This window comes from Trichomycterus rosablanca, chromosome 25, assembly GCF_030014385.1.
Source record: "Trichomycterus rosablanca isolate fTriRos1 chromosome 25, fTriRos1.hap1, whole genome shotgun sequence".
NCBI classification, from domain to species: domain Eukaryota; kingdom Metazoa; phylum Chordata; class Actinopteri; order Siluriformes; family Trichomycteridae; genus Trichomycterus; species Trichomycterus rosablanca.
The window spans coordinates 12,610,154-12,638,111 of record NC_086012.1 but is presented as its reverse complement, the minus strand read 5'-3'; the positions used below and the strand labels follow the sequence as shown (position 1 = coordinate 12,638,111).

Here is a 27,958-nt window from a genome sequence, read left to right as displayed (position 1 = left end):
TTGCTGCTGTTGGGACCTTGAGCAAGGCCACTAACCCTCAACTGCTCAGACTGGATAAAAGGCGTCCGCTAAATGCCTAAAATGTAAATGTTATCTCTGGCTGTGCTTGCGTACCATGCAATGAAGGGTTTTTCAAACCCTGGGTCACGTGACCCTTGGGTGGGTCACGAGCCAAAAAATAGGGGTAGCAGAGAAAAAAATAATAATAATTAAATAAATGAATTTTAACAGGTACATAAACACAAAATAAACTTGTACATGGACGCCCCCTTGTGGAGGCTTTACATTACATCTTGTAAAACACAGTGGGACCAGATTGCCTCCATTTTTATTAAATAAGTATATTTATATATATTTCGTTTTGTGTTTTGTTTTGATGCACTGGTTGTGTTGCCTGGGTTGCGATAAAAAATCATGGACAATAATTATTCCAGTCTCGAACCCCCGTGTTTCTGGGTAATACTCGAGCCAGTGAGTGGTTAAAAAGATGAATTTATTTATTTTAAGCAAAACTATTTCAATATAAAGGTAAAAACATTGATAACAGCGATTATTACACAATCTTTTTCACAAAGGGTCCTCTGAGTACATACATAAGCTCATATCTGATTAAAAAGTAGACATGATTTTACACATTAAACTGACTGATGATTATTTCCAGGATCAGGAGATGTTCCGTCTAGACTAAATGTGGATTTAATAGTGGCGCTTTAATGGCTGATTTGAGAGGCAATTATCAGAACACTTCTCATAAACACTACTTTGATGGCCGATGTGTTTTGAACAGAAATGCGGGAAAACAGAATTACAGTACGCTGTAATTATTTTAGAAATCCCAGAGATGGCAGTTTAATTAATAAGCAGACATTAAATTAATAGTAACAATGTGATTTCATAGAATGACACATTATAAAGACGGAATTTGTAATGTCGTGGAAAGAATTATTGTTAATAACGGCAAATATGTGATATGAGACAGAGAACAAAGCCTTATAGGAATAATGAACAAGAATGTGCAATAAAGCCTTTTTAAACTGTCTTCATTACACAGCCATTGACTTAAAAATTCAATAGCAATGATATGTTTTTGCATCCGCAATAATAAATAATATATTCTATAGAGTAAAATAGCTTTAAAAGCTTATACAAAATTAGAACTTTTAAACAGAATAAATAATTTAATAACAAACAAATTTTTTTATTATTATTATTAATAATAAAAATATTAATTCTTTTTGTTTTTTATTATTAATAATAATTAATTGTATTATTTTCTAATATTATTTACAAAAAATATTTGAATTATTTTTATGCATTTTTATTACTATTTAAATGTTTAAAATAAACATTGTAATTATTATTTTATAATATTTAAAGTTTAAAACACCACCAGAAATTTTATTTATTATTAAAATTTTATTTTATTTTATTATTTATTTATTTTTTTATATTATTTACAAAAAAGATTTGAATTATTTTTAATGTATTATATTTGAATGTATTTTTATTACTATTTAAATGTTTAAAATAAACATTGTAATTATTATTTAATAATATCTGATGCATGCAGCCAAGTTTAAAACACCACCAGAAATTTTATTTTTTATTTTCAATTTTTATTATTAATTTATTTTTTTAATATTATTTACAAAAAATATAAGAATTATTTATATGTATTTTTTTTACTATTTAAATGTTTAAAATAAACAATTATTATATACAGTATTTATTATTTTATAATATTTGATGCATGCAGCCAAGTTTAAAACACCACCAGTATTAACTAAACCAGCACTTTATTTCTAAAAGGATAGTTCATTTATATTTTACACCTTGGTAACATACACGGCAGAACAGGTAATTACTGGTTACACAAGATTCATCAGTTCACAAGTTTAATGTCAAACACAGTCATGAACAATTTTGTGTCTACAATTCACCTCACTTGTATGTCTTGGACTGTGGGAGGAAACCGGAGCTCCCGGAGGAAACCCACACAGATATACAGGGAGAACATGCCCTGTCTTCAGGGCAAGACCCAGGTCTTCAGTACCATGATGCAAAGCAACACCAACCAGTGTGTGATTTTGGATTAAATAGAAAACATGTTAAACTCACAGTTGAATGTCTGTTCTATAGTGTTCCCAGCCAGAAGACTGTGGATGGTGATCTGGTAGATGATGTGAAACAAGAGGAAGGTCATACTGGTGAAGCATAAGGATTTGAGTAAACGCCCCGTGTGGCCTGTAGGAGACAAAATCAGGATTACATCAAATTTTTTACAAAATACACATGAAGCTAAAGTTTACATATACTGGTAAGAGACATGCACTACAATTTTGACATTTAGTCTCTGAATAAAGTCCATAAATGAACAAATTTGCATAATTTTTGTTACATTTTGTTACATTTTGACAAATATTTTACATCATAGACAGACAGATCATCTTAGATAAAGACCCATCTGAGCAGCCAACCATCACACAGCGATGACGGCGTATATGCACAACCTACAATAAAAAAAATTTTCAATGGGTGCTTGGGTGGCACAGCAGTAAAACACACTAACACACCAGAGCTGACATATATGGACAGTCAGGTGGGAGTGCCGGAGGGGATTCCTCATAACTGCTGCAGTTCTGATTGATGCCACCCAGACAGAGACAGGGAATAATGGAGATCAGTGCGAACTCGTGCAGGTGAAAAAGAAGCAGTAGCTTCTTGTCACGACCCTCCTCAGTCAGGAGTGTTGGAATGGGTTGAGATCATAGCTCTGTACAGAACGAAACACTATCTGCTTATCAGGGTACTGCCATGCTGAAACAAAAAGGACCTTTCCCAAACTGTTGCCTAAAGCGGTTTAGAACAAACTTTTTTAAAAAGAATCACATCCATTAGTCCTCCTTCAGTGAACTTTACAGTTGGCACTGTACAAAAAGGCACATAACGTTCTTTGGAAACGGGCAACTCCAGATGTGTCTGACAGCCTGCCAGATGGTGAGATGTGAAGCCTGAAATTGGTTTGATGTTTATGCAGATATTCTGTTGATTTAAACTTTTTATTACACTTTTATTACAATAACTTTATCAAAACTAAACTATTAACACAGTGCTTGTGCTTTATGCCTTTATTAAACCAAATGAAAATTATTGGGACACCCCTTCTCATGGTACAGTGGTAGCCTAGTGGGTAGAGCTTTGGGCTATCAATTGAAAGGTTGAGAGTTCAAATCCAGGTTCTGCCACGCAGCCACAGTTGGGTCCTTGAGCAAGGCCCTTAACCCTCTCTGCTCCAGGGGTGATGTACGATGACTGACCCTGCGCTCTGACCCCAGCTTCCAAACAATCTGGGATACACGAAAAAAAATAAAGGCGTTCGTTCTTCTAATTTATGAATTTATGTGTTTTGGCCAGAACAATTGCTAACAGGTGTAATAAATCAATTATATATGGGAAATTATATGCGTCCAACTATGCAGTAACAGTTTAGGGAAGGGCCTTCCCTGTGCACAAAGCGAGCTCTCTAAATACATGAATAAAAGCTTGACCTGGGTCCTGACCTCACTCACACTAAACAGCTCTGGAATGAACCGGAACATCAACTGAGGCTTTGTGGACCAGCATCATACAAATGTGTCCAGCCATACAAATGTTCTTTTGACTGAATGTGCACAAATTCCCACAGACATAAGAAGCCTTCTCAAAAGATAGACTGTTGTTGTAGGTAAAAAGTTCACATAGAGGTCACTCTATTTTAATGCCATTTGTGTTTATAAGGTGATGTCCAACAAGCTCATGGACAGGTGTCCAAATACTTTTGGCTATAGAGTGTCAATTCTAATTCTGTAGCCTAGAAGGTAGAGCCCTGGGCTATCAATGCGGGTTCGATGCAGCCACTGTTGGGTCCTTGATCAAGGCCCTTAACCTTTTTGGCTCCAAGGACGCCATACAACGTCTGACCCTGCACTCTGACCATAGCTTTCAAAAAATCTTGTTCTTAAAACTATTTAGAGTTCCTCTAAAATTATAAAATAAGCAAGAAGCAGTGCTTCAGAACAAAGAACTACCTTAATATACTTCACATTTGAGGTGGAAATGGCTTAACCTGAACCTTAACCATTTAAAGAAAGCTTGAGGAGTCTTTTTTATTACTAAGCGTAGTACTAAGAAGTTCAATTTAATAAAAGGTTTGGAAACACTAATGCAAACAGACGTGCATTCATTTAAAAAATCAGGGTCCGATGTTCCAGTACGCTGAACCACATAACACGAATACTTAGCGTTAATACTGCTGAATAGGCTTAAATCTCTCCTCAGGGATTAATGTTCGTCTCTCGGTCTGTCTAGATCTGTATCTATTCATCTGTCCTCACTGTAGCTGTAGATGAGCCGGTATGTGTGGGGTGGGACTCAGACTTCAGTGATCTGTGAAACACTATGCAGGAAGCGCATTTCCTTTACAATAAGGGCAGGTCTCTTTAACTATTGATGAGGGTGTAAGTGGTCCACTTTAGAAACTCTCATCCTCTTCTTCTATCTCTTGAATTCTTGAGAGCCGAGGTAGTGATGTCCCTGCCCTTCCTCTGACCCATCTGACCATTGCATATTTGAGCAAGATGCACATTCTTCCAGGACTGCAAGGTTGGGAATACCGTTTCCATGAAAGGGTGAACACGGTCTGCAACAATGCTCAGGTAGGTGGTGCGTGTCGAAGTAACATCCACATGGATGGCAGGACCCAAGGTTTCCCAGCAGAACGTTTTCCAAAGAATCACACTGCCTCTGCCGGCTTGCCTTCTTCCCATGGTGCATCCTGGTGCCATGTGTTCCCTAGGTAAGCAATCCACGTGATGTAAAAGGAAACATGATTCATCAGACCAGGCCACCTTCTTCCATTGCTCCGTGGTCCAGTTCCTATGCTCACGTGCCCATTGTTGGCGCTTTTGGCGGTGGACAGGGGTCAGCATGGGCACCCTGAATGGTCTGCAGCTATGCAGCCCCATATGCACTTTGTATTCTGACACCTTTCAATCAGAACCAGCATTAACTTCTTCAGCAATATGAGCTACAGTAGCTCGTCTGTTGGATCGGACCACACGGGCCAGCCTTCGATGAGCCTTGGCAGGGTCATGGGCGGCCAAGGCTCAGCGAAGGCTGGCCCGTGTGTGCCAAGCGCACCTCCCAATGGTTAACCATTCCTAACACCCCCTTCCCCAACCCTAAGCCAAATCATATAGCATTGATTAGACTCGAGCCCTGGATCCCCAGATCTCAGCAGTAGTGGACCTGCATACCTTACCACCGCGTTACCGGAGCGCCCTGATCAAGGTCATAAATGGTGGAACAAATTTGGTAAGGGATAGTAACCAATCATATTCTGTATCCTTTGGCTTTCATTATCTGAATAATTAATAAGCTTGTTTTTATAAACTAATGGACTTTGTAGCCCTCGGAGGTAAGGTATTGGTAAAAGTGACTACTCGGGCTTGTGAGTACTCAGAGTGAATGATTCAAATAATTGCTCGAGCACATTCATGTCTTGGTAGTGTTTTTAATTCAGGTGAAATTTCAACCACATGGTCAATAAACTCAAAGTCCAAAATGCATCGTTGCTAAATATGCTAAAATCATTGCATTATAGACACCTGAAGATTTGTGTAATATACAAAAGTAATTTTATTAATGTTGTTAGACTCATCAGTTTTACGAGCAACCTGACAGCAGGGTTGAGATGGATTTGGTTCCAGCTTTGGATTTATGACAGTAGTGAATTAGAGTAGCTCTTACCCTGCATGGTTGTGCTGGAGGGCTCTGGGAACAGTGGGATCAGGAGGAGGTAGATGAGGTAGACAAATGAGAGCCAGTTGTACCTGAACAGACATGCTGGCGAGAGAAACACACACACAAGAGAAAGTTTACAAGTTAATAAAAATGTAAAAATATTGTTTTAATCAACAGTTATAAATCATCGTGACTTCTGATCAATGGAATGATTGAAACAGTGTTGTAAAAAAGTATCTGGCCTGTTTAAGATCGATTCCCTTACATGTGTCTAAATGAACGATTTCAGATCGTTAAATAAAACTGGATTTAACGTTTTAATGTGTAAAACATAAACAATATTATACACACTATACTCATATACACTGATCAGCCATAACATTAAAACCACCTCCTTGTTTCTACTGTACACTCACTGTCCATTTTATCAGCTCTACTTACCACATAGAAGCACTTTGTAGTTTTGTAGTCCATCTACTTCCCTATATACCTTTTTAGCTTAATGGTCAGGACCCCCACAGAGCAGGTATTATTTGGGTGGTGGATCATTCTCAGCACTGCAGTGGATCAGACACAGCAGCGCTGCTGGAGATTTAAATACCGTGTCCATTCACTGTCCACTCTATTAGACACTCCTACCTAGTTGGTCCACCTTGTAGATGTAAAGTCAGAGACGATCGCTCATCTATTGCTGCTGTTTGAGTTTGTCATCTTCTAGACCTTCATCAGTGGTCACAGGACGCTGCCCACGGGGCGCTGTTGGCTGGATATATTTGGTTGGTGGTTTATTCTCAGTCCAGCAGTGACAGTGAGGTGTTTAAAAACTCCATCAGCACTGCTGTGTCTGATCCACTCATACCAGCACAACACACACTAACACACCACCACCATGTCAGTGTCGCTGCAGTGCTGAGAATGATCCACCACCCAAATAATACCTGCTCTGTGGTGGTCCTGTGGTGGTCCTGACCATTGAAGAACAGCATGAAAGGGGGCTAACAAAGCATGCAGAGAAACAGATGGACTACAGTCAGTAATTGTAAAACTACAAAGTGCTTCTATGTGGTAAGTGGAGCTGATAAAATGGACAATGTGTGTAGAAACAAGGAGGTGGTTTTAATGTTATGACTGATCTGTGTATGTAGTTATGAAAGTGTATGGACTTGTATAAATCTAACATGTGCAACATGGTTCAATTTACAAAATGAACTCAGCCATTCATCCTGGGCTGGTCATTCTGCTAGGGTGGTTAATTAAGCTAAGATGTACACGGACCTGTGATTGATGTAACTTCCCTGAGCTCTGAGAGCTAACAAAGTGGTCTGGTGCTGTTCCAAAAAAACAACAATCCTGTAAAAAGCACTAAAGATTAAATTAAGATAATCCAAACTAATGACTCTGGATGCAAACCAGAGTTTCCTGCTGCTGCTTTGTGGACTGTGTTTTATCGGTACTGCACTATAAAGGCAATATTGAAATTTCTATTGCTGGCTGCCAGACAGTCTACATGTGCCATAACTGATGTGCTTGGTCTTCTCTGGAACGTCATACAATTTTCTTACCTAACTTTGTTTTTGCTTAATTGATTAAGGCCATAATCTTTCTTTCAGCTGCTCCTGTATCTAGGGGTCACCTCAGTGGATCTGTTCCACACAGTTTTTTTACACTGAATGCACTCCGACACAACCCTATTTCTATCCGAGATTGCCAAGCTGCACCTCACAATGGTCACCCATCCCCAAAACCCCCTTCTCCAACCCTAAGCCAAATCATGTCAACGCAGACACCTGACCAGCCGATAACATAGCTTAGACTCGAGCCCTGAATCCCCAGATCTCAGCAGTAGTGGACCTGAATACCTTACCACTGCACTACCCGAGAGCCCTGATCAAGACCATAAATGGTGGAACGAACTTCGATAATGCAGGATGTAAACCAAATTTGGTAAGGGATGGTAACCAATCATATTCTGTTTGACAGTATACTGTCACAGTACTGTAGGCTAATGTTTTAACCCCACAAAAGGGGCAAACCAGTATAGCATTTTCCTCCAATCCAGTACAAGCAAATCTTAATAGTCCACCAACCAAAAATATCCAGCCAACAGCACCCCACTGATGAAGGTCTCAAAGATGACCAACTCAAACAGCAGTAATAGATGAGAGATCGTCTCTGACTTCACATCTACAAGGTGGACCAACTGTGACACGGTATTTAAAAACTCCAGCAGCGCTGCTGTGTCTGATCCACTCATACCAGCACAACACAATTTCCCCGAAGCCTGAAGTTTACCAGATTGCTAACGTGAAGCCCTACCTGACGAGGTCAAGTCTTTGTGCTTTGCTTTGCACAGCTGTAACGCAAAATGTAATATTCAATTACCGAATAAAATGGAAACAACGCCCTGAACCAGCCGTAAAGCGAAACCCTCAACATGAGTAAGTGATGTGTTTAACCTGCTTCCTCGCTAAACACTAGTTCCATTACGTGGTATTCATAAATAAAGCATTAGTCAGGAACAGTACTGTACATTAAATACATTAAATTATTTAAGTAACAGTACATTAAATAGTATATGTTGAGGGAAAGGCCAACCTCAAATCATGTCTACAAAAGTAGCACTGAAGGTTCAGTCCATAATGTTCCAGCAATTGAAGTTCCCAGAAATACTAAGATGATTTAGTGACATTTTTAATTCTTGTTTACTTTTTTAATCTTATTTAAACACTCCTTGATGTATCTAAATGGATTTCTGATGGTTTGGGTGGTTCTTCCAGCCCGTTCAGTGTTACCTAGGTATTCATGGTGAAAATTTCAACAATAACACTCATAGAATGTCAGTCTAGTGATGTACACAAGATAAATCTAGATTGTTTGGTTAAAGGAAAACAAAGCTTTACAGAACATGATTTTTTATGTACAGTGGTACTCAGTAACTTGACATCCACTAAACTTGAAATCTTTGAAACTCGATGCCCTTCGTGGACAAATTTGTACCCTTAAACTCGACGTTTCCCTTAAATTCGGTGTGTTCTGCCTTTTCTTGTTAGAATTATTTATTTAATTTAAAATTAACAATGAACAGCTGCTTTGTTCAGCGCTCGGCTTGAGCGGTGCGGTAAAACGTCATCAAAATGCGAATATGAGACGATTCTGCATTTGTGTGGAATAACCATTAAATCCAGTCTGAAAGCTCCAAGTGTATCTGTGTTTAGCTGAATTTTCCTCCTGTTTCACTTTTAAACTTGTGTTACAGCTCGCGGTGCTGAGAAATTATGAGAATCAGTTTTTCCGAGTTCTCTCGACTAATGAAATTCCTCGCTTGTTGTTTTAGTACAATAAGTCACGGTAAGCGTGTAACTCGGTAACTCGTGATTTACTAAATGGAATACGGTATTCCAAGATCAACCATCTCCACAATTAAGAAGCATAAGTAAACAATAAAGAAGTAAAGATTAAATGCAGGATTTATTGTATTTTTTATTGATTTCAACTGTTTTTCAAATGTATTTCAGTGTTTTTTTTTATTATATTTGGGTTATTTCCAGTGTAGAAGTGTCAAAAACAACCACATTATTTCACATAAGCCTAAAATATATGCAGTTCCACAGACCATGGAACGCATTAACAGGTTTCCCATACATTCTTTTGGGAAAAAATACCTCGAAACTCAACACCACTCCCAGAACCAACTGACGTTGAATTTCAAGGTACCACTGTATAAGTAAATTATGAAGAAAAACTCCAATGACTTCCCAGCTCCCTTCAAACTGAGGTAAGGGTTATTTTGCAAGAAAGTTTTAAAAATAAATATTGAATAACAGGTGTAATAAAGACAGGATTTTGAACCGTGTTCTGAAAACACGGTTCAAAATGCTAATCTTCAGTGTTAACTTGGTAGATCTCTAGTTCAAAGTAAAACAGTGCAAATATTGTGGCTCCACTGTTGTCCCATACAAACCAACATAATGTACTTTATATGAAACTAAATGATCAACAGTCTTTCAATAATGTGCAGCTGTGATTTTTAATCTTTATTTATAATGGAAAACGCTTGTGAATGTGTGTGTGTAGATAGAATAGTACAGGCTGTACAGGACTATAAAAAGTTTATAGACCATCTACAATCTGATTGCCTGTGTTATTGCATATTTGTCTCACTGAATGATTTCAGATCATTAAACAAAACATATTCCACAAAGTGGAATAACTAGTTCCACCTTTAGCAGCAATAACTGGAACTAAACACTTTCTATAATTCTAGAATTTAAGTCTTTTATGTTGCTGTGGAGGAATTTCAGAACTGTTTAATTACACGCTCTGCTTGGTTTTTAGGGATAAACTGCTAAACCTTTTATTTTTAGCCATTTGGATTATTTTCCACATTGCTGAACTGCTGCATAATGCAATTATGACTTGGTTTAGCTCAAAGACATATAAAAATGCCACAAGAATTGCTAAAATGCAACCACGGGAAGGTAAGACCCTTTCCTTTTCCAGTGTAACTGGTCCCCGTCCTCTTTTTTACTTTTTTTTTGTAAGAGGTTCTTTATTGCCATACAGAACAGCCTTATGTAAAGCTTGTGAGATTGTTGTCACATACACAGACGGACCGATCTCGGCTATAAAAACGTTCCTGATTAACTTTCAGCTGGTTCAGTCATCTAGTTTTACAAGACAGCATGATCTAGGCCAGATGTTGGTACGCCATACAGTTTCCCTGTCTTAAAAATGCTTCAATAACTAAACCCTATGATTTTTTTGTTTTTATCCATATCCTAACTTATGCCATTTGTCAGCTTCACGCGGGACCTCTTTAAAAAGCACACTTCTAACCATTGTCAATTATTTGTCTTCCTGTGCACTTCTAGTAGTGGAATCTGCAAAGAAAGACTATAACTATTACGGCAATCAGAGTAACAAAGGCAATCAGAATGTGGTATTTATTCTTTATCTCACTGTACTATGTGTATAATGTATTAATTCATTATCTACACATAGCAAGGAGATGGCCCTGCATAAGCATTTATACTACAATTTATGCTACTCTACAAAACACTGGAACAGCGTAACATCAGTATTATGAGTGTTTAAAGCACAAGCAGAAGATGAACAGTATTCCCACAGTGATAAGAGATACTAGATTTACATTACATACTCTGGGAGTGATAATCAAATATCTTAACATCATGGGAACGATTATAAAGACTAAAATCAATGAATCTAAATCCCAGAATTAGTTCCATTCCCAGGCGGATTGTTTTCCGTATAGAGTGGTTAGAAAGGTTTAAGTATGCTTATACCTTCTAAATGACTCACCAGCACCGTCAGTAATCCTCAGTATTAAATTGGTAGATCTTTAGTTCCCCCTGTGCACCATTTATCAACTGATAGGACCCTCACTGACAACATGATTCCCTGGTTGCAAGGTTGTGGATGATTCTCAGCAGTTACATGGCAATAAGTCTAGCAGGTGCAAAGTGTTGTTGGGATTTTTTAATATTACTTAAACTTATTGGCACCTGTTAGCATTCTATTTTATTTTAAGGCACAAACTTGACTATCATAGCACCCTGTTATGAGACTTTACACTTCATCTTTACTGTCATTGGTTTGAAAATAAAATGCTGTGAGACAATGAAAAATAGTTCATTCATTCATCATTTAGTTTCACTAACCGCTTCATCCTGATCAGGGTCGTGCTAGGTCAGGCGGCAACTAAAAACACTATGAGAGTAAAGCCGACATACAACCTGGACAGAGCGGCAATCGCAGTACACACATTTATTATTTTTTCTGACTAGTAATCAGAAGGTTGCCAGTTCAAGCCCCATCCCCGCCCACTGTTGGGCCCCTAAGCAAGCCCCTTAACCCTTGGCTCAAATCATGTCCGATCATAAGTGGTAGTGGCTTTGGATATAAGTGTCTGCTAAATGCCACAAATGTAAAGGCAGAAACATCTGCATGGTTTGGGAGGTGGGAGGAAATTCACATCTGCATGTGCACATCTGGAAATCTCACAGAGACGGACTAGAAAATAAGATAATAAGATTCCTTTATTGATCCCCATGGGAGAAATTTAAGTGGTACAGCTGTTCCAACACAGAGTAAATAGAGTAAATAGAGTAAATAAAATAGAGTAGAATAAAAAGGCAACTACTATTATACAGCAGTATGACAAGGTTAAGGACCTTGCTCAAGGGTCCAACAGTGACAACCTGGCAGTGGTGAGGCTTGAACCAGCGACCTTTGGATTGCTAGGCCTCAACTGCCCTAGGGCAGCCACACGTTGCATATCTCCTGCGTTTCAGGAGATAGGAGAACTGAAGTGTGTGTGTGTGTGTGTGTGTGTGTGTGTGTGTGTGTGTGTGTGTGTGTGTTGAAAAAAAAAGCATGCAACCTACGTAACTCCTTCATAATTGCTTAGTCAATGCGACATTTTTTATTATTCAATTAAAATTGATTTGGAGAATCAATTCAAATAACCACTTGCAAATGACTAATTGTGTTTGAACATGAGTGAATCAATACAGTTACAAGCACTTGTGTATAATAAGCTACACCTACCATACTTTTGAACTTTGTGGGTATACAATTACTGACTGTAACCCATCTGTTACTCTATACATTCCGTCACCCCCTGTGCACCATTTATCATTTATCCACTAATAGGACCCTCACTGACTAGATGATGTCTGGGTTGCCTGGTTGTGGATGATTCTCAGCATTACAATGTCACTAACATGGTAATAAGTGTAGCAGGTGCAGAGTGTTGTTGGGATTTTTTTAAACTCAATTAAACTTACTGTCACTCATTGTAGTTGTACAGTTAGAGACTAGAGCTAGAGATGCCCGAGAGACAAAATATACCATCCCTTTCACCCAGAGAGTAGTGTCATTTACTCGTTTAATCAGTCACACCCAACAAATAAGCCTCATTTCAAAAACACTTGTTCCACAAGCAAGTAATAAATACTAAGACATTAAAAAGTAAACCGACCAGCAGGCTGAAGCATTAGAAGACGCTAAACATCAGGAAAGGAAACGATTAACTACAATCTTTAATATCACCGAGACATACATCCTCAAACAATCCCCACAGACAGATCCACTTCAGATAGGAGGCAGAAAGCTAGCTGATAGAACGGATCAGAGGTCAATGTGAACCCAAAACCGGAGAACAACTTTTACATTTAGTCATTTGACAGATTCTTTATCACAGAAACTTAGAAGTGAGGAATAATCTCATTAAAGCATTTAGCTGAGTGAGTTAAGGGCCCAATGCTGTCTGGATGGCAGCACTAAGATATAAACTCAGATCCTGGACTCAAAATTAACTTTAATGCCAGTGATGTTCAGTTTAACAACTTAAGTAGGCAGTAAGTTTTTCTGCTAGTCATAAAGGCCTACAGATAATCTTGGGATTTCCTGAAATCTTTAATCAGTTATTTGATATCTGTACAGATTGCTTATGGCTAAGTCTAAAGGTGGACTCAAAACAGCCCTATTTATATGGGCACACGGAAACCAGTTAGGGAGCTCCAATTAAACAACATAGACCTATCAGCACCAAATGAACAATCTAAGTTGCCGTGTGTATATATCTGACCCACCTGTTACTCAGTCACTTTCTTAACCACTTATCCAATTAGGGTGGCGTCGTGGGGGTGGGGGGTACTGGAGCCTATCCCAGCTTTTCAATGGATGCAAGGCACACAGTAACTCCCTGGACGGGACGCCAGTCCATCGCAGGGCAGACACACACACACACATACACATTCACCTGTAGGGCAATTTAGTGTCTCCAATTAACCCGACTGCATATTTTGGGACTGTGGGAGAAAACCCACGCAAACACGGGGAGAACATGCAAACTCCGCAGAGAAAGGACCCAGACCGCCCCGTTTGGGGATTGAACCCAGGATCTTCTTGCTGTGAGGTGACAGTGCTACCCACCAAACCACCGAGCCACCTGATACTGTATTATCGTATTTTAAGATGTGCAATGATTCAAATGTGTGAGTTATTCTTGACAAATAAGGACGTGCTCCAAACATTCAGTTATAGAATAAGATACTGAAAAATTATTGAAATTATTGACATATCATGGCATATTATTCTTACATTTACCACAGTTCACAGTAAAAATTTAATCTATTTTAGCTTCACCACACCAAAGTACCTTCTGTACAAAACTGTCAATAACATAAAATTTGTGCCCTGATCTAATGGCACATCAGTTTTATCAGTCACCTCCACACCGTTTACTTTATTTAATTTAAGACCTTCATAAATTAATGTATAATCTTCATTAGTGCTGTTCTTTTATGTCCTTACTTTTTTCACAATTTAAAGCACAATTAATATGCTGTACAAGGCACATTTCCAGTGATAAGCTACAATACTTGGTGATCATTTTATGTGCTGCAAGCACCCACTTTGGTCACATAAAAATGTAAACAAACCTCATTTCCAGAAAAGTTGGGACATTTTGTAAAACCAAACCAAAAAGTACAAATGAATTTCCATTGTTTTACTAACAAACTTTTTCCACCTGTCTTCAAGACAGTCAAAAAAGTTGGGACAGGGTATGTTCACCACTGTGTTTTTTAATCACTTTTGATATTAACTGCACTATTAAATCATTTAGTAACTGACACCGTCATTAATTGTTGTAGCTCTTTGCCCATCTTTGCTCGATACAAGACTTTAGAGGCTCAACAGTCCATGGTTGCCATCGTCTGATTCTCCTCTTCATGATCCACCACACGTTTTAAATAAGAGACACATCTGGGCTGTGGGAATGCCAGTCAAGGCCAGTAATTCTACACTAATACAATACAATAATATCTGTATATATCTATATATATATCTATATTTTTTTTTTTTCCATTTTTGATACTAATAATAGAGCTCTGAGTTCTACACTCTGAATAATGTATACGCTTCTGTTTTGTTTTACATTAATGATTGATGTGAACTCAGTAAACATCTCAAGTTTAATTATTTTAATTTCCACTTTTGATAAGTGCTGTGATGGATCAAGCACTGGGCAGCCAGGAATACAAGCTGGACGGGGCATCAATTCATCGTAATTATCGCCATCTCTGCTTATTAACGGTCCTTAAATGAGGAAAAAAACAACTAAAGCTTTGCTAGTTTTGAATATTATATACCTACAGGTATTGTTTTTACAGTAATGTCAGCCTGAAATTACAAAACCCTCATTACCCAAAACTCATCTAACAGTAATTCAGGTCATCTGTAGATCTTTCTATGTCTGGGTGTACAAACTGTTTTTGTTGGGGGCCAGACGGAGTAAAAAAAGAGTAAAAAAAAAACAAAAGAAAAACACGGGCCACAGACACAGGACTCTTTAGTAATAAAACAAATATGAATAAAATAGACCTACATGATTACTAACTATTAGACTCCCTTTTTATTTATTACAGTGTTGTGTAAACTAAGATTTTGCTGATTTCACTGACCAGTTTATAATCCTAATGAGAAGTTAATTATATTTCTTAAAATTAAACATACCCACTTCCCTCTGAATTCAGTGGAAAATATATTTATATTTAATAAATATAAATGTAATATAATACATGTATATGTATTAAATATAATATTTTAAAATAATATATACTAATATTTAATATAATATAGTTTAATTCATATTTATTTTCACAGCGCACTTAAAATCTGCATTCGCTGCCTAGTTTAACGTTAATGTTTTGAGTTGGGGAAAGAAGACGGGGAGAGTTTTAGATTGGTTTTATGCCATTGTGACACCCAGAGTTCAAACAGTTCAAGCAGTTTTTTCTTTAAACCTGAATAATAGTGGTGCAATTTGAATTTTATTTCTAAAATACCTCACAAGCCATTTTAAAAATGGTAACAGGTCACAACTAGCCCAAAGGCAGTAGTTTGGACACCCCTGTTCTAGTGTAGCGATGGTTTTGGTGACCTGGTTCAGGAAGATGAATAAAAAAGCAGTGGTTTGTGAATACGACACTCCTGGGCTTGCCTTAACTGCTGGGTTTGATCTGCGGTACAGCAAACCGGCTCAGGAATAATTGATGCCTTTTAAAAAAGAAAAAAGCCACAGCAACTGTGTTGTGTTTAAAAACACTTAAAGATCTAATGTCCGCACTACATCAATAGTGTCAGATCAATCTTAATTAAATTTTACTTTGCACAACAAGCAGCTTTAAAATTTGAGTAACAAGCTAACTTTATAATTGGTGTAAGCGCCTTAGATCAGATTTAGCGTAATTAGCATGTGAACAGTTGAATGTACTGTTTGTAAAATGTAGCTGTAAGGTTTAATTTAAGCTACAGTGCTACGTGTGAGCTATTAGCTGGAAAGAAGTCACATTTTTATGAAGTGGATACACCTCTGATACTGTTACCCTACATCATTTCAGTTAGCATTAAGCTAGAAGCATTTAGCTAGAATTGCAAAGGCAACTAAATAAAATCCCATTCATTTTAATGAACAGTGGTGAATCACACACACCATTATAATGTGTTTTAGGAATGGACATTTTAGGCCAAATTACTGTATGAAATCATAAGACTTACAAGGATGTCCAGTTTTAATCAATGAATGTGTTTCGTTTTACCAAATGATGGCAAATGTAAATAACACACACTTTGTCACCAAAGTTTAAATTTTAGATACAAATGGTGATGCCCAGGTAGCACAGCGGGATATTCTGCTAGGTACCGGTCGACTGGGCGCCCCCTAGCTTGTTCAGGCCGAAGTTCCTGTACAGAAGTGGAGGAACGTGGAGATTAGTGTGTGACTCTCCATGCGCAGGACTAGCCTCATGTGTATATCCACCAAAGTATGGGAAACGGGAGTTTTTACGCATCGGGGAGTTTTTACGCATCGGAGGAAGCATGTGTCAGGAAAATCACACCTATCCACCACAGTCAATCCACCTTCTGCATATTTGGAAGGTGAAATCCAGAGTACCTACAGAAAACTCACAACAATAAAAACTGCTCACAGACACTGATTGATGTGAAGCATAAAACCTTGGTCCACAGGACCAATAATGCTGATCTAATATTACTAATACTAGATGTTATTAGAAAACACTTAGTGAGCTCGAATGGCTTAATGGTAAAAGCCATGATGCTTGGTTCTGGAGGTTCCACATGGTGTTGCGTGAACCTAGCCAATGGGAGGACACATCCCAAGCCCGGATAAATATGAGGGTTGTGTCAGGAGATGCATCTGCAATAAAATACTGTGCCAAATTAAATATATGGACAAATGATCTGCTATGGCAACCCCTATATACTATTACCTTAAGTATCTTTACACTCATACTTTCGAGTAACCGAGCCTTTATTACTTGGTAGTTTTTACAAACTGCTAATTACAAGCAGAATTAAATGTAAAAGCCAGCATTTAATCAAATTCTTTTCCTGATCACGCATATAACCAGCGCAGCTTTTTAATTTCCAACAGTTCCATTCAGTTTCAGTAACCATGTAGAGTTCCTGTCATCTCCGTCATGTTTTTCCTGTTACTGCAAATTCCTGTGACTGACCTCTGTTCTTCTCTACTTTTAAAAAAATCCAATCATGAAATATTAAAGGTGTGTTTACGATAATGGGCAGTCGTTTTTTTTTCTCTCCTCTGATGCCACATTATTAATTCATGCGGTTAAAACGACTTTCCAGCGATTAATGGTAGACGTTCCGCGGCTCTGTGATATAGCTTTCTGAGGAAAAAGAGCAGACTTTATCAGCTGTCAAGCGATACATTATCGGCCTGTACTGTCGAGTGGATGTTATCTACAGAAAGCACTATGGGCGGACCGAAGGGAAGAGTCAGACCGGATAACAATGTGTTAATTCCTATCCATTGCGGTCTACCATACATCAAATTAAGTCGTCGAATATCAAAATTAAGGGGCATTACATCTGCGATTACATTTCGTTTGAAGACTAAGTGCTGGATGTTTGATGTCTGATGAGTTACAGGAATACACAACACCAGTTTGCTGCAATGGTGAATCAGACGGCATGCAGGGTACTGTTCAATAATTGTGTCCGCTTTACACTATTAGCAAAAACATTAGAGATTTCCCATTTGACTGAGCCGAACACAGAAAGCAATCAAATCTCACTGCCATTAAGACTGTAGTCTGTATTCAAAAAGACTAAGTGAGATTTCTTATATGAATACATCATTTGCCTATGTAAAAGCTAAATAATGAATGAGAGCCTGGGAAATATGTGTATGAGATACGATACTGACTGGAATATCAAGATAGTTTCAATAATCTATAATTAGATCTCAGGTTTGCCTGTGGATTTTGTAGTTTTGACCAATGTAACACAGTGACATAATACATCAATTTGAAAATCCTTCTGATGGCCTGTTGTTGCACATTTGTTACTCTTAATAATTGCAAATTATTAATTCTAAACCAATATTAAGTAAATTACTTTTTACAAGTGTAATATAGGTGTTGAATAACTTTTACAAACTGTGTTGGTGTCTTTACTTACATCTTTTGTTTTCATCCAGTATGACAAATTATCAAAATGCAGTAACTACACACTACATCATAATACACAAAATCTTCAGTGTTCATGATGCTAACCTGATTTTAATAATTACAATCTTAAATTACATACACAAACCCTACTGCTTTCCAACTAGGAAAACAACAGCAATTCTATTAAAACTGCTAAAAAGAGTTTTATAAATGAGGAAACTATGGTGCTAAAACCAAAGAGCATCACTGTTTCATTGTATAAAAACATCCCTCTTAAAAAAAAACTTGGTGCCACTTGGTGCCCCTGACTGCTAGAGCAACCTGAGCAGAGACTGGGACAGTGTTCAGACGAATCATTACAAAGCTTAAACCACTGGATTATCACTTTTGTTTCGCTCCAACATGAATTCATTATAAAACCTAATTTCATTACTTTGTAAATCATTTGACTGGAGAAACCATCAGCAAGTTCACCTTCAGATCTGTGGATCTTCAAAGGTTAATCGCCAATGGGCCCAAGTCAAGATCCTAACTGATTTCTCTGACTCACTAGTTACCAACTAGCAGAAACTGAGACTCACATAATGCATTAAAATCTAAAAGTAAATACTATTTTGGAAGGAAAAAGAAAACCATAACACCAGCAAAACCTCTCACAGACAGTGATGGAAGTGAAGTATTAAACCTCGGTCCCCAGGACTCATAATGCTGATCCAATATTATTAATAATACTAGATGTTATTAGAAAACACTTGGTGAGCTTAAATGGGTTAATGGTGAAAAGCCATGATGCCAGAAACGTCCGTGCCTGATGAGTTCTAGGGGTAATAATAATGCATTTAAATCCAAAACTAATGCAGATAATGCATTAAAAATTAAAAAGTAAATATTAATGTCATTTATAGTTACATGTTTTAATTGTAAAGAATAGAAAATGTAAAAAGTCTTTCATATGCGGGGGGGGGGGGGGGGGGACCACTATAGTTCTATCTCATTTAATATTTGTTAGTGTACAGATCTACTCAAATGTACTTACATATTTTGACTTTGTGCTTATATGTAACATTAAGTATGTGTAAGTATAAATATTTTTAAATTATTTACTTAATTAATAGAGGAAAATATTAATGCCAAATATGTGGATAACACTGCCGCTTTCAAGTGTTCTATTCCAAACATGCAGCCAATATAAGACTCCAGGTTTCTTTAAATAAAGGTTAAGTTGCCTAATAGCCTAGCCAATCTGAATTAAATTAGAATGAAAATGTATACAGGGATGGTTTAGCTTAAATAAATCTTTAATAACACAGGAAAACAAGCTTAAACTCCTCCCTAATCAGCAATAATCAATTAGGCTGGGGACATAGTAAAGTTAAGCTTCTGTCTGAACCCTCGTTCAGTTCAGTCCTGCATTTTTCACGCACATGCAGCATCCACAGCACTGAAAACTCAGTCTAAACACGCTAAACAAGCGAGGCATTGGTTCAGAGGAAATGCATGAATTATGAGACACAGCAAAATCCTGTGTTGAATTAACATCTACGATGAGTGTACGGAAGTGCAGCTGAACACACATGAACACAAGAACTACTGTTAATTCAACGTTGTAAGTGTTCAGTCAACACTGCAGGTGTTAATTCATCAATGAAAGTGTTTATTTACAGTGGTGTGAAGAGTCCCCCCTTTTTATTTGTTCTTTTGATGCTGAACATTTGTCACACTGAATGATTCAGTTTCTTCTTTAAACAAACAAATGGAACTTGAACGAAAAAACAACAATAGAACTTAACACAGCCCACAGCCTGCTACACAGCCCAGTTCACACCATTACACAGCTACCACCATGTTTGACTGCTTATACCGCGTACACTGTGATGCCCTTGTTGTCCAAAAAAGCCTGTCCATGGAATCGCAGAATCTCAAAATGTTCAGAGATCAATGTGGTGCACCAATTAGTGGGCAATTGATTTTTGTACAAGGTTGGTATGAGTGTTGGATATCTTTGTTCCATAAATATACTGTGCTTTATGAAATGTGTTGTTTTACTAATGTTTCTATTGTGTTGTATGCTTTGTTTAATCATTTAGTGTGAAAAGTATGTATAAACAAAAAGAATCTATATGTGTAGGTACTTTTTACTTTTTAAACAGGGACTAAATGCAACAATAAGTAGAATAAATAAGGAAACTGATCTGTACTTTACAGTTACTATGTATTTTTCCACAGAAAATAAATGCAGCATATCTTTAAGTCTCATTTAAAGGTACATACCTGGAACTGTAACACTATTTTATTATTGAGGATACATGTACATTGCTTATTCAAAAGTAGTTTTTTTCCTGATGATTTTCCCCAACAAGCCATATCAAATAATCTCATTTATATCAAAGTATAAACACGTATTAAACACTTCTGCACAATTATACAAGTACTTTACTAAAACAAAGAACACGGACATCTGTTTTCACCATTCATTCTTTGCCACCCCAACACTACAATTACTAACTCCTTAGCAAGCAAGCGCTATTCAAACCGTCACGACTGGACCTCAAGAAAACAAGAGCAACCACAAGTTTTATTTGAGCCACGCATCAACTTAGATTTTTACATACACGTGTGTTTTTGCTCTGTAATCAAACAAAAGTTTGGTCAAATATTCAGACATATTCTTAATTAAAAGATTACTTTGATTTTTTCCACCCCTTTTAAAAAGGGAAATCGTTGTGTGTTCATACCAGCTACATTTGACAGCACTACATGCGAAATAAGACCTAGTGCATCCATTTTATCTATCTATCTATCTATCTATCTATCTATCTATCTATCTATCTATCTATCAGAACTCGTAGGTAAAAGTCTATTACACTTTGGGACACAAACTCAGCCACTGTGTACCTTCACTTGTGTATTTTTTCTGACCTTTATTTAGCTTGATACATCAATGCACCTTTGTTGTCACAGGGGCAGGAACGTCAAGGGTATCCGTACCTTGAGTATATGTATGTGTGTATATATATTTACTATATATATTTACTATATATATATATATATATATATATATATATATATATATATAAAGAAAATTGACTTCTTTCTAGAGTTTATTACTAAATAAGTAATAAATGAATAATTATGTATATTTGATTTATATTTGATGTTACCACCCTAGTAATAAGCAAATGTACTTTTACTTTTTATTTCTCAGAGCATCTACTTTGTAATAGTGTTTGCTTGTCTGTAAAGCACCATCTCCAAATGTTAATATTGTCTTATTTCAGAATTACGTAACCATTCTTTACATAATGCCACAGTCAGTTGGCATTAAAGTCTGGACACATAGGCAAAATGCATATTTTCAATAAATCTTTCAACAACACTTTATTTCATTAGAATATTAACAGCACATTTAATGTATTTCCATTGTTTGTGATGCATATGTTTGTATGTGTGTGTATTTTAGTAAACATATACATGTGGTTAGTTATAGTTATATATATATATAGTGATATTTCCTATGTGTCCAGACTTAAGGACACACTGTAGAACATATGTTCTTCTTTCAGTTTCAAATAAAGTCAAATACTGTAATTTACATTATACAAAATTGACCAAGATGAGTTCTATTATGGAACAGCTTATCATAATAGATACAAGCCAGTCGGTGGGTTAAATGAAATGTAAAAGAAAATGTTACATACACATGTGGTCCATGTGTTATGGCTTTTAAGTTAGATACTTTTGGTTCTTTGTTATTAAATAAGTATAATTTATCTTTTAGATAGGTTTCTGGTTATATTTGTACCCCTGGTTTATGTTGTGTGACCTTTTTACTTCACAAAAACCTACAAAAAGTGCATAATCAGACCCTAAAGGCTTCTAATTAAAACTTTAAGGATACATCCATATCTATAAAGTGTGGACAGTAAGAGTATCTTGGTTTAACCCTCTTTTCCAGCTGTGTCAGGGTTAAATGACTGTTTTACGGATCCATCAACACCTGAGCTGTTAGTGTTTGTTTTTGCCAACTCACCTGCCGCCAGGCAGAAGGGCAGCAGCAGTCTGAAGATCAGTCCACACACGACCTCAGAAGCCATCGCCCGTCAGAGTTCTCATCCAGCTGTTAACGCAAAAGCGAGGGGATGGAGCCCAGATGTGCGCTGCCCCGCTCAGAACCGCTCGTCCTGCGCTCTCTGGTCCGGTTCGAGTCCGCACCAGTCGGCATCATGCGGGATCTCCGACAGGAGCCGCACCGGTGCAGAACGCAACCCAGAGCCGCCGCTTATTTATTAAGTTTTGAATTCTTTTCTTCTCAGTTTTTGCTTCGGAAATCCTCTGAGTCCTTGTAGCCAGTCTGAGTTTCCAAGGTTAGAAGTTTCATACCGACTTTAAATCATATTCATGTAGGAAAACTCTGGTTAGGCGCAAATTTCCGTTCGTCGCACTTCTAGCACAAAAAACAAGTTATCCATCAACCATCTGAATAAACTGGACACAAATAAAAGTCCTTGAATGTGTCCTGGCATCAGTAGAAATCATTCTGTAAAAAACTGTTCACCGGTTCAAACTAGGCGACGCACGTTGGACTAAATAGCGCAAATTCCCTTCACGTCTCAATCAAAACTGCACAAGGTTGCGCTGACAGAAATGCCAACCAATCGGACACCAGTACACTCACGACAGCCAATAAGAATCATGTAAAGGCGGGGCTATGGATTCACTAACTCAACTCGTTCACTCCACATCTTAATAAAACGGAGATCTTTCTAGACTAGAAATAGATGGTTTTTAACGTCTGATTAACTTAATCTGGATTATTTTAACACATCCCGACATACTAGTAATACTAGTTTTCTTTTTAGTACTAAGATTATCCACATTCCCTGTATGAGTCACAGTAACAGTCAAAACAGGGGAAGCAGCTTCCTCAAGTATGTACACAAACAATTATCCTATTACTGATTCACTACACACTGGTATTCAAAGGTACTCAGAATACTGACCATTCTCTCATGGGTCTGTATTCCTACTTATATAGATAAAAGTTACCCATATTACTTACACTCTTGTCATGTAAGTTACCCGAAATACACTCACCATGTAAGTTACCTGTAATACACTCGTCATGTAAATTACCCATATTAAACTCTTGTTATGTAAGTTACCTGTAATACACTCTTGTTATGTAAGTTACCCATATTACACTCTTGTCATGTAAGTTACCCATATTACACTCTTGTCATATAAGTTACTCGTAATGTAAGTTACCTATAATACACTCTTGTCATAAGTTACCCGTAATGTAAGTTACCCATAATACACTCTTGTTATGTAAGTTACCTGTAATACACTCTTGTTATGTAAGTTACCCATATTACACTCTTGTCATGTAAGTTACCCATATTACACTCTTGTCATATAAGTTACTCGTAATGTAAGTTACCTATAATACACTCTTGTCATAAGTTACCCGTAATGTAAGTTACCCATAATACACTCTTGTTATGTAAGTTACCCATATTACACTCTTGTCATATACAGTAAGTTACCCATATTACACTCTTGTCATATAAGTTACTCGTAATGTAAGTTACCTATAATACACTCTTGTCATAAGTTACTTGTAATGTAAGTTACCCATAATACACTCTTGTTATGTAAGTTACCCATATTACACTCGTCATATAAGTTACCCATATTACACTCATCATGTAAGTTACCCATATTACACTCGTCATATTAGTTACTCGTAATGTAAGTTACCTATAATACACTCTTGTCATAAGTTACCTGTAATGTAAGTTACCCATAATACACTCTTGTTATGTAAGTTACCCATATTACACTCTTGTCATATACAGTAAGTTACCCATATTACACTCTTGTCATATAAGTTACTCGTAATGTAAGTTACCTATAATACACTCTTGTCATAAGTTACCCGTAATGTAAGTTACCCATAATACACTCTTGTTATGTAAGTTACCCATATTACACTCGTCATATAAGTTACCCATATTACACTCATCATGTAAGTTACCCATATTACACTCGTCATATTAGTTACTCGTAATGTAAGTTACCTATAATACACTCTTGTCATAAGTTACCCGTAATGTAAGTTACCCATAATACACTCTTGTTATGTAAGTTACCCATATTACACTCATCATGTAAGTTACCCATATTACACTCTTGTCATATAAGTTACCCGTAACGTAAGTTACCCATAATACACTCTTGTCATATAAGTTACCCGTGATGTAAGTTACCCATAATACACTCTTGTCATGTAAGTTACCCATATTACACTCTTGTCATATAAGTTACCCGTAACGTAAGTTACCCATAATACACTCTTGTCATATAAGTTACCCGTGATGTAAGTTACCCATAATACACTCTTGTCATGTTAGTTACCCATATTACACTCTTGTTTAATTGCTTAAGGGCCCAACAGTGGCAACCTGGCAGTGGTGTGGTTTAAAATCAGCAACCTTCTGCTTAATAGTCCAGTACCTTAACCGCTAAGCTTAACCGCTAGGCTACAACTACCCTAATACCCTGTAACACTGTAAATTTTCCCCCCCTGTGGGACTTATCTTATCTTATATAAGTAGTTATTATTTACATGTTCTTCACATGTGTCATAGAATAATCACTTTGAAAACCAAGTATCGTATTAATTCAAACATTTCAGTAAAATGAAACAAAACAGCTAGTGAATCTTCTTGGATGCAAATTAGGATACGTCACGTTTGTGTGTTCGAGTAGCACAGAAGTATGTAAAGGTCGAGTTGATGTCAGAGTCCCATAACCCATCATTTTTTGATTGGTGAACACTGACAGGATATAGCTGTACTGTACAGTATACATGTTTGCAATGTTTCATATTAGTACGTTTAGAGCGCTTGGATGGTATATAGGTAAATGATGCTAGTCCACTTCTGCTGGGGTCAAACAATGGATTGGCGCCCAGCTTGTTGGCAGCTCATTTTGCCAGAAAAGTTTAGCAGATAACATAAATTAAGAAGACAATTTATAATTATACATACTGTATGTGATAAGCCAAATACACCAATAAAACACAAGAAATAGCTATGCCTTAAATACAAAATAAATAAATTGATATCCAATAAGTTACACTAATTCTTTTTACAGTAATCACAATAGTCACATTAGCTTTTTAGTCAATAAAAAGCAATAAAATGTTTACAGTGCAAGCGTACAGTAAAGAAAATGTAATAGGATGCCCATGTTGACATGGGATTTCTTTACAGAGGTAAAATACATGTATTCATGTTTTCAGTTTAGAAGTCCATTTAGGAACATTGACTAGCAATTCAGCTCTCAAGGGTTGTATAAATTATTCAAATTTCCCACCTTTGCTAAAGAACAAATGGTATAGCTGAGCATTTACAGTTCTACCTCTGATGTACACATGATGGTGCATGAGTGCATTTTAGAGTATCATATCTTTTCTGCAGTAAAAAACACTGTAAGTCCAATAATATATATTGATAAACAATCATCACTATAAGTAACACGTTAATCTAAAAGCTGTCGAAAAATCACCTATTTGTTTTATTCAGCCTTGCAAAATAAGTGTGAGTTGACAAATTAATGTATCCCAGCTTTTCAATGGGCGCAAGGCACACAGTAACACCCTGGACGGGACGCCAGTCCATCGCAGGGCAGACACGCATACACACACATACACATCCATTCACTTATAGGGCAATTTAGTGTCTCCAATTAACCTGACTGCATGTTTTTGGACTGTGGGAGGAAACCGGAGCTCCCAGAGGAACATGCAAACTCCACACAGAAAGGACCTGGACCGCCCAGCCTGGGGATAGGACCCAGGGCCTTCTTGCTGTGAGGCGACAGTGCTACCCACTAAGCCACCGTGCCCTAATCATATTGTTACAATTACTATTTAAAAAAACAATGACACATACATAATAATACAAATCAAAACACATCATAGTAACTCATTACACACTTTCTAAAAAAACTGTAGAGAACTGTCTATAAACTTATGCAACACAGTTAAAAACAAGCAATAATTTACTTACATTACGGTAAACATTTTGGATGAGCATTTATACAAACTATTGATTCAACTTATCAAATCAGGTTCTATATAATGCAAAGTTTGTTAAATATTCATCCATAATAAATTTGATTTATGTTAAGTTACTACTAATGGTTTTGCTTTGGAAGGGAGAGCCGATGCTACACTGTGTTGCTCCTGCATTATGGTATAACCTACTTAGGATCACTTTTAGGTATAGAATTACATCACCAGTTTCTCAAAAAGCAATTATGCTACTGTAGCTAACCTCTCTGTAGCAATTTAGGGCTTGACAACATTCTAACAACTAAAAATAGCTGAAATGATGTACTGTGGCATGCTTTCTGTAATTGTATTTCAATCATTTTACAGGAGAATGTGGATATTGAGAGTTCATTAGTAGGATCCCAGATGAATTGGAATGGGTCATGACTCATCACTGTATTCCAACGTCATTAAAGAATTCTCAACTAGTTCAAAAAGAACATTTACCAATGCAAGATTGCAAATAATTTAGGTGTTTCACCATCTACCTTACATAATACTGTGAAAAGATTCACATAATCTGGAGAAATCTCACTTAGTCTAGGACAGGAACATAAACCACTACAAGATGTGCGTGATCTTTGAGCCATCAGACAACACTGTGTAAGAAACAATCATGCTGCAGTGATAAATATAGCCGCATGGGATTGGGGGTACTTCAGAAAACTGTTGTCACTTAATACGGTCTGTCACTGCATCAAGAAATGCAACCTTAAACTCAAAACAATTACTTCCCTTAGATGAATTGAAAGACAGTGTAAATGTGCTCTGTAGTCAGATTAGTCCACATTTCAGCTTGTTTTGTTCTTCGACAAAGACAAAAATGACCATCCAGACTGTCATGGTATGGGTGACTTTAATATGTGTGAAGGTACTACTGATGTGGAGGCATATATTCCGACTCCAGACAGATGTGCTGCTATCTAGGCAACGTCTTTTGTTTTCCTGGGGGGTCTCTGGTTATTTCAACATGACAGTGCTACAACAGTGTGGCTTCATACACACAGAGTATGTGGGCTGTGTTGTTTGCTTAAAGGCATTAAAGGACTCTTTTTTAGTGAAATGAGATGAAAACTGAACTCTTTAGGCAAAAAAACAGGCACTGCATTATCCGCCTAATACAATCCATACAATGAAACGTGCTGGTGGCAGCATCATGCTATGAAGGTGCTTCCTCACAGCAGGGACAGAAAGACTGATAATTGATAGATGGATGAATGCGGCTAAATACAGGACCGCACAAACTGGTTACTTACAGTTTAATAGAATACAATACAATACATTATAAAATGCCACCTGTGACCTTAGCCCACATCTAACCAATCCGACCTCTGATTTTACAAGCAAGAAAAAATCAGTCATGCCTGATTTATTCAGAATGGTGTGGTCTCATTTCCTCCCTGTTAACACAGCTACTTGGGCCGTTCAGGAAGCCACCGACTAGCCATTTTGATCATAAAGTCAATCAATGGAGGGCAAAGTGGCATGTATCGATTTATATGTTAATAGGCTTAGACCTTGTGACTAACAAACACCA

General features: G+C 37.1%; 1 protein-coding gene across 1 annotated transcript in view; it reads right to left on the bottom strand.

Moving 5' to 3' along the window:
* The window catches only part of LOC134302274 (piezo-type mechanosensitive ion channel component 2), a 93,931-nt gene extending 71,535 nt beyond the window's left edge, over positions 1-22,396 (bottom strand). Inside the window, exons 1-3 of the mRNA XM_062987317.1 lie at positions 22,333-22,396; positions 5,788-5,883; positions 2,119-2,244 (exon numbers count right to left, since the gene is read on the bottom strand). Coding sequence (XP_062843387.1) covers positions 2,119-2,244; positions 5,788-5,883; positions 22,333-22,396 — 286 coding nt within the window. The remainder of the gene's footprint in view (positions 1-2,118; positions 2,245-5,787; positions 5,884-22,332) is intronic.
* Positions 22,397-27,958: the final 5,562 nt, after the last annotated feature.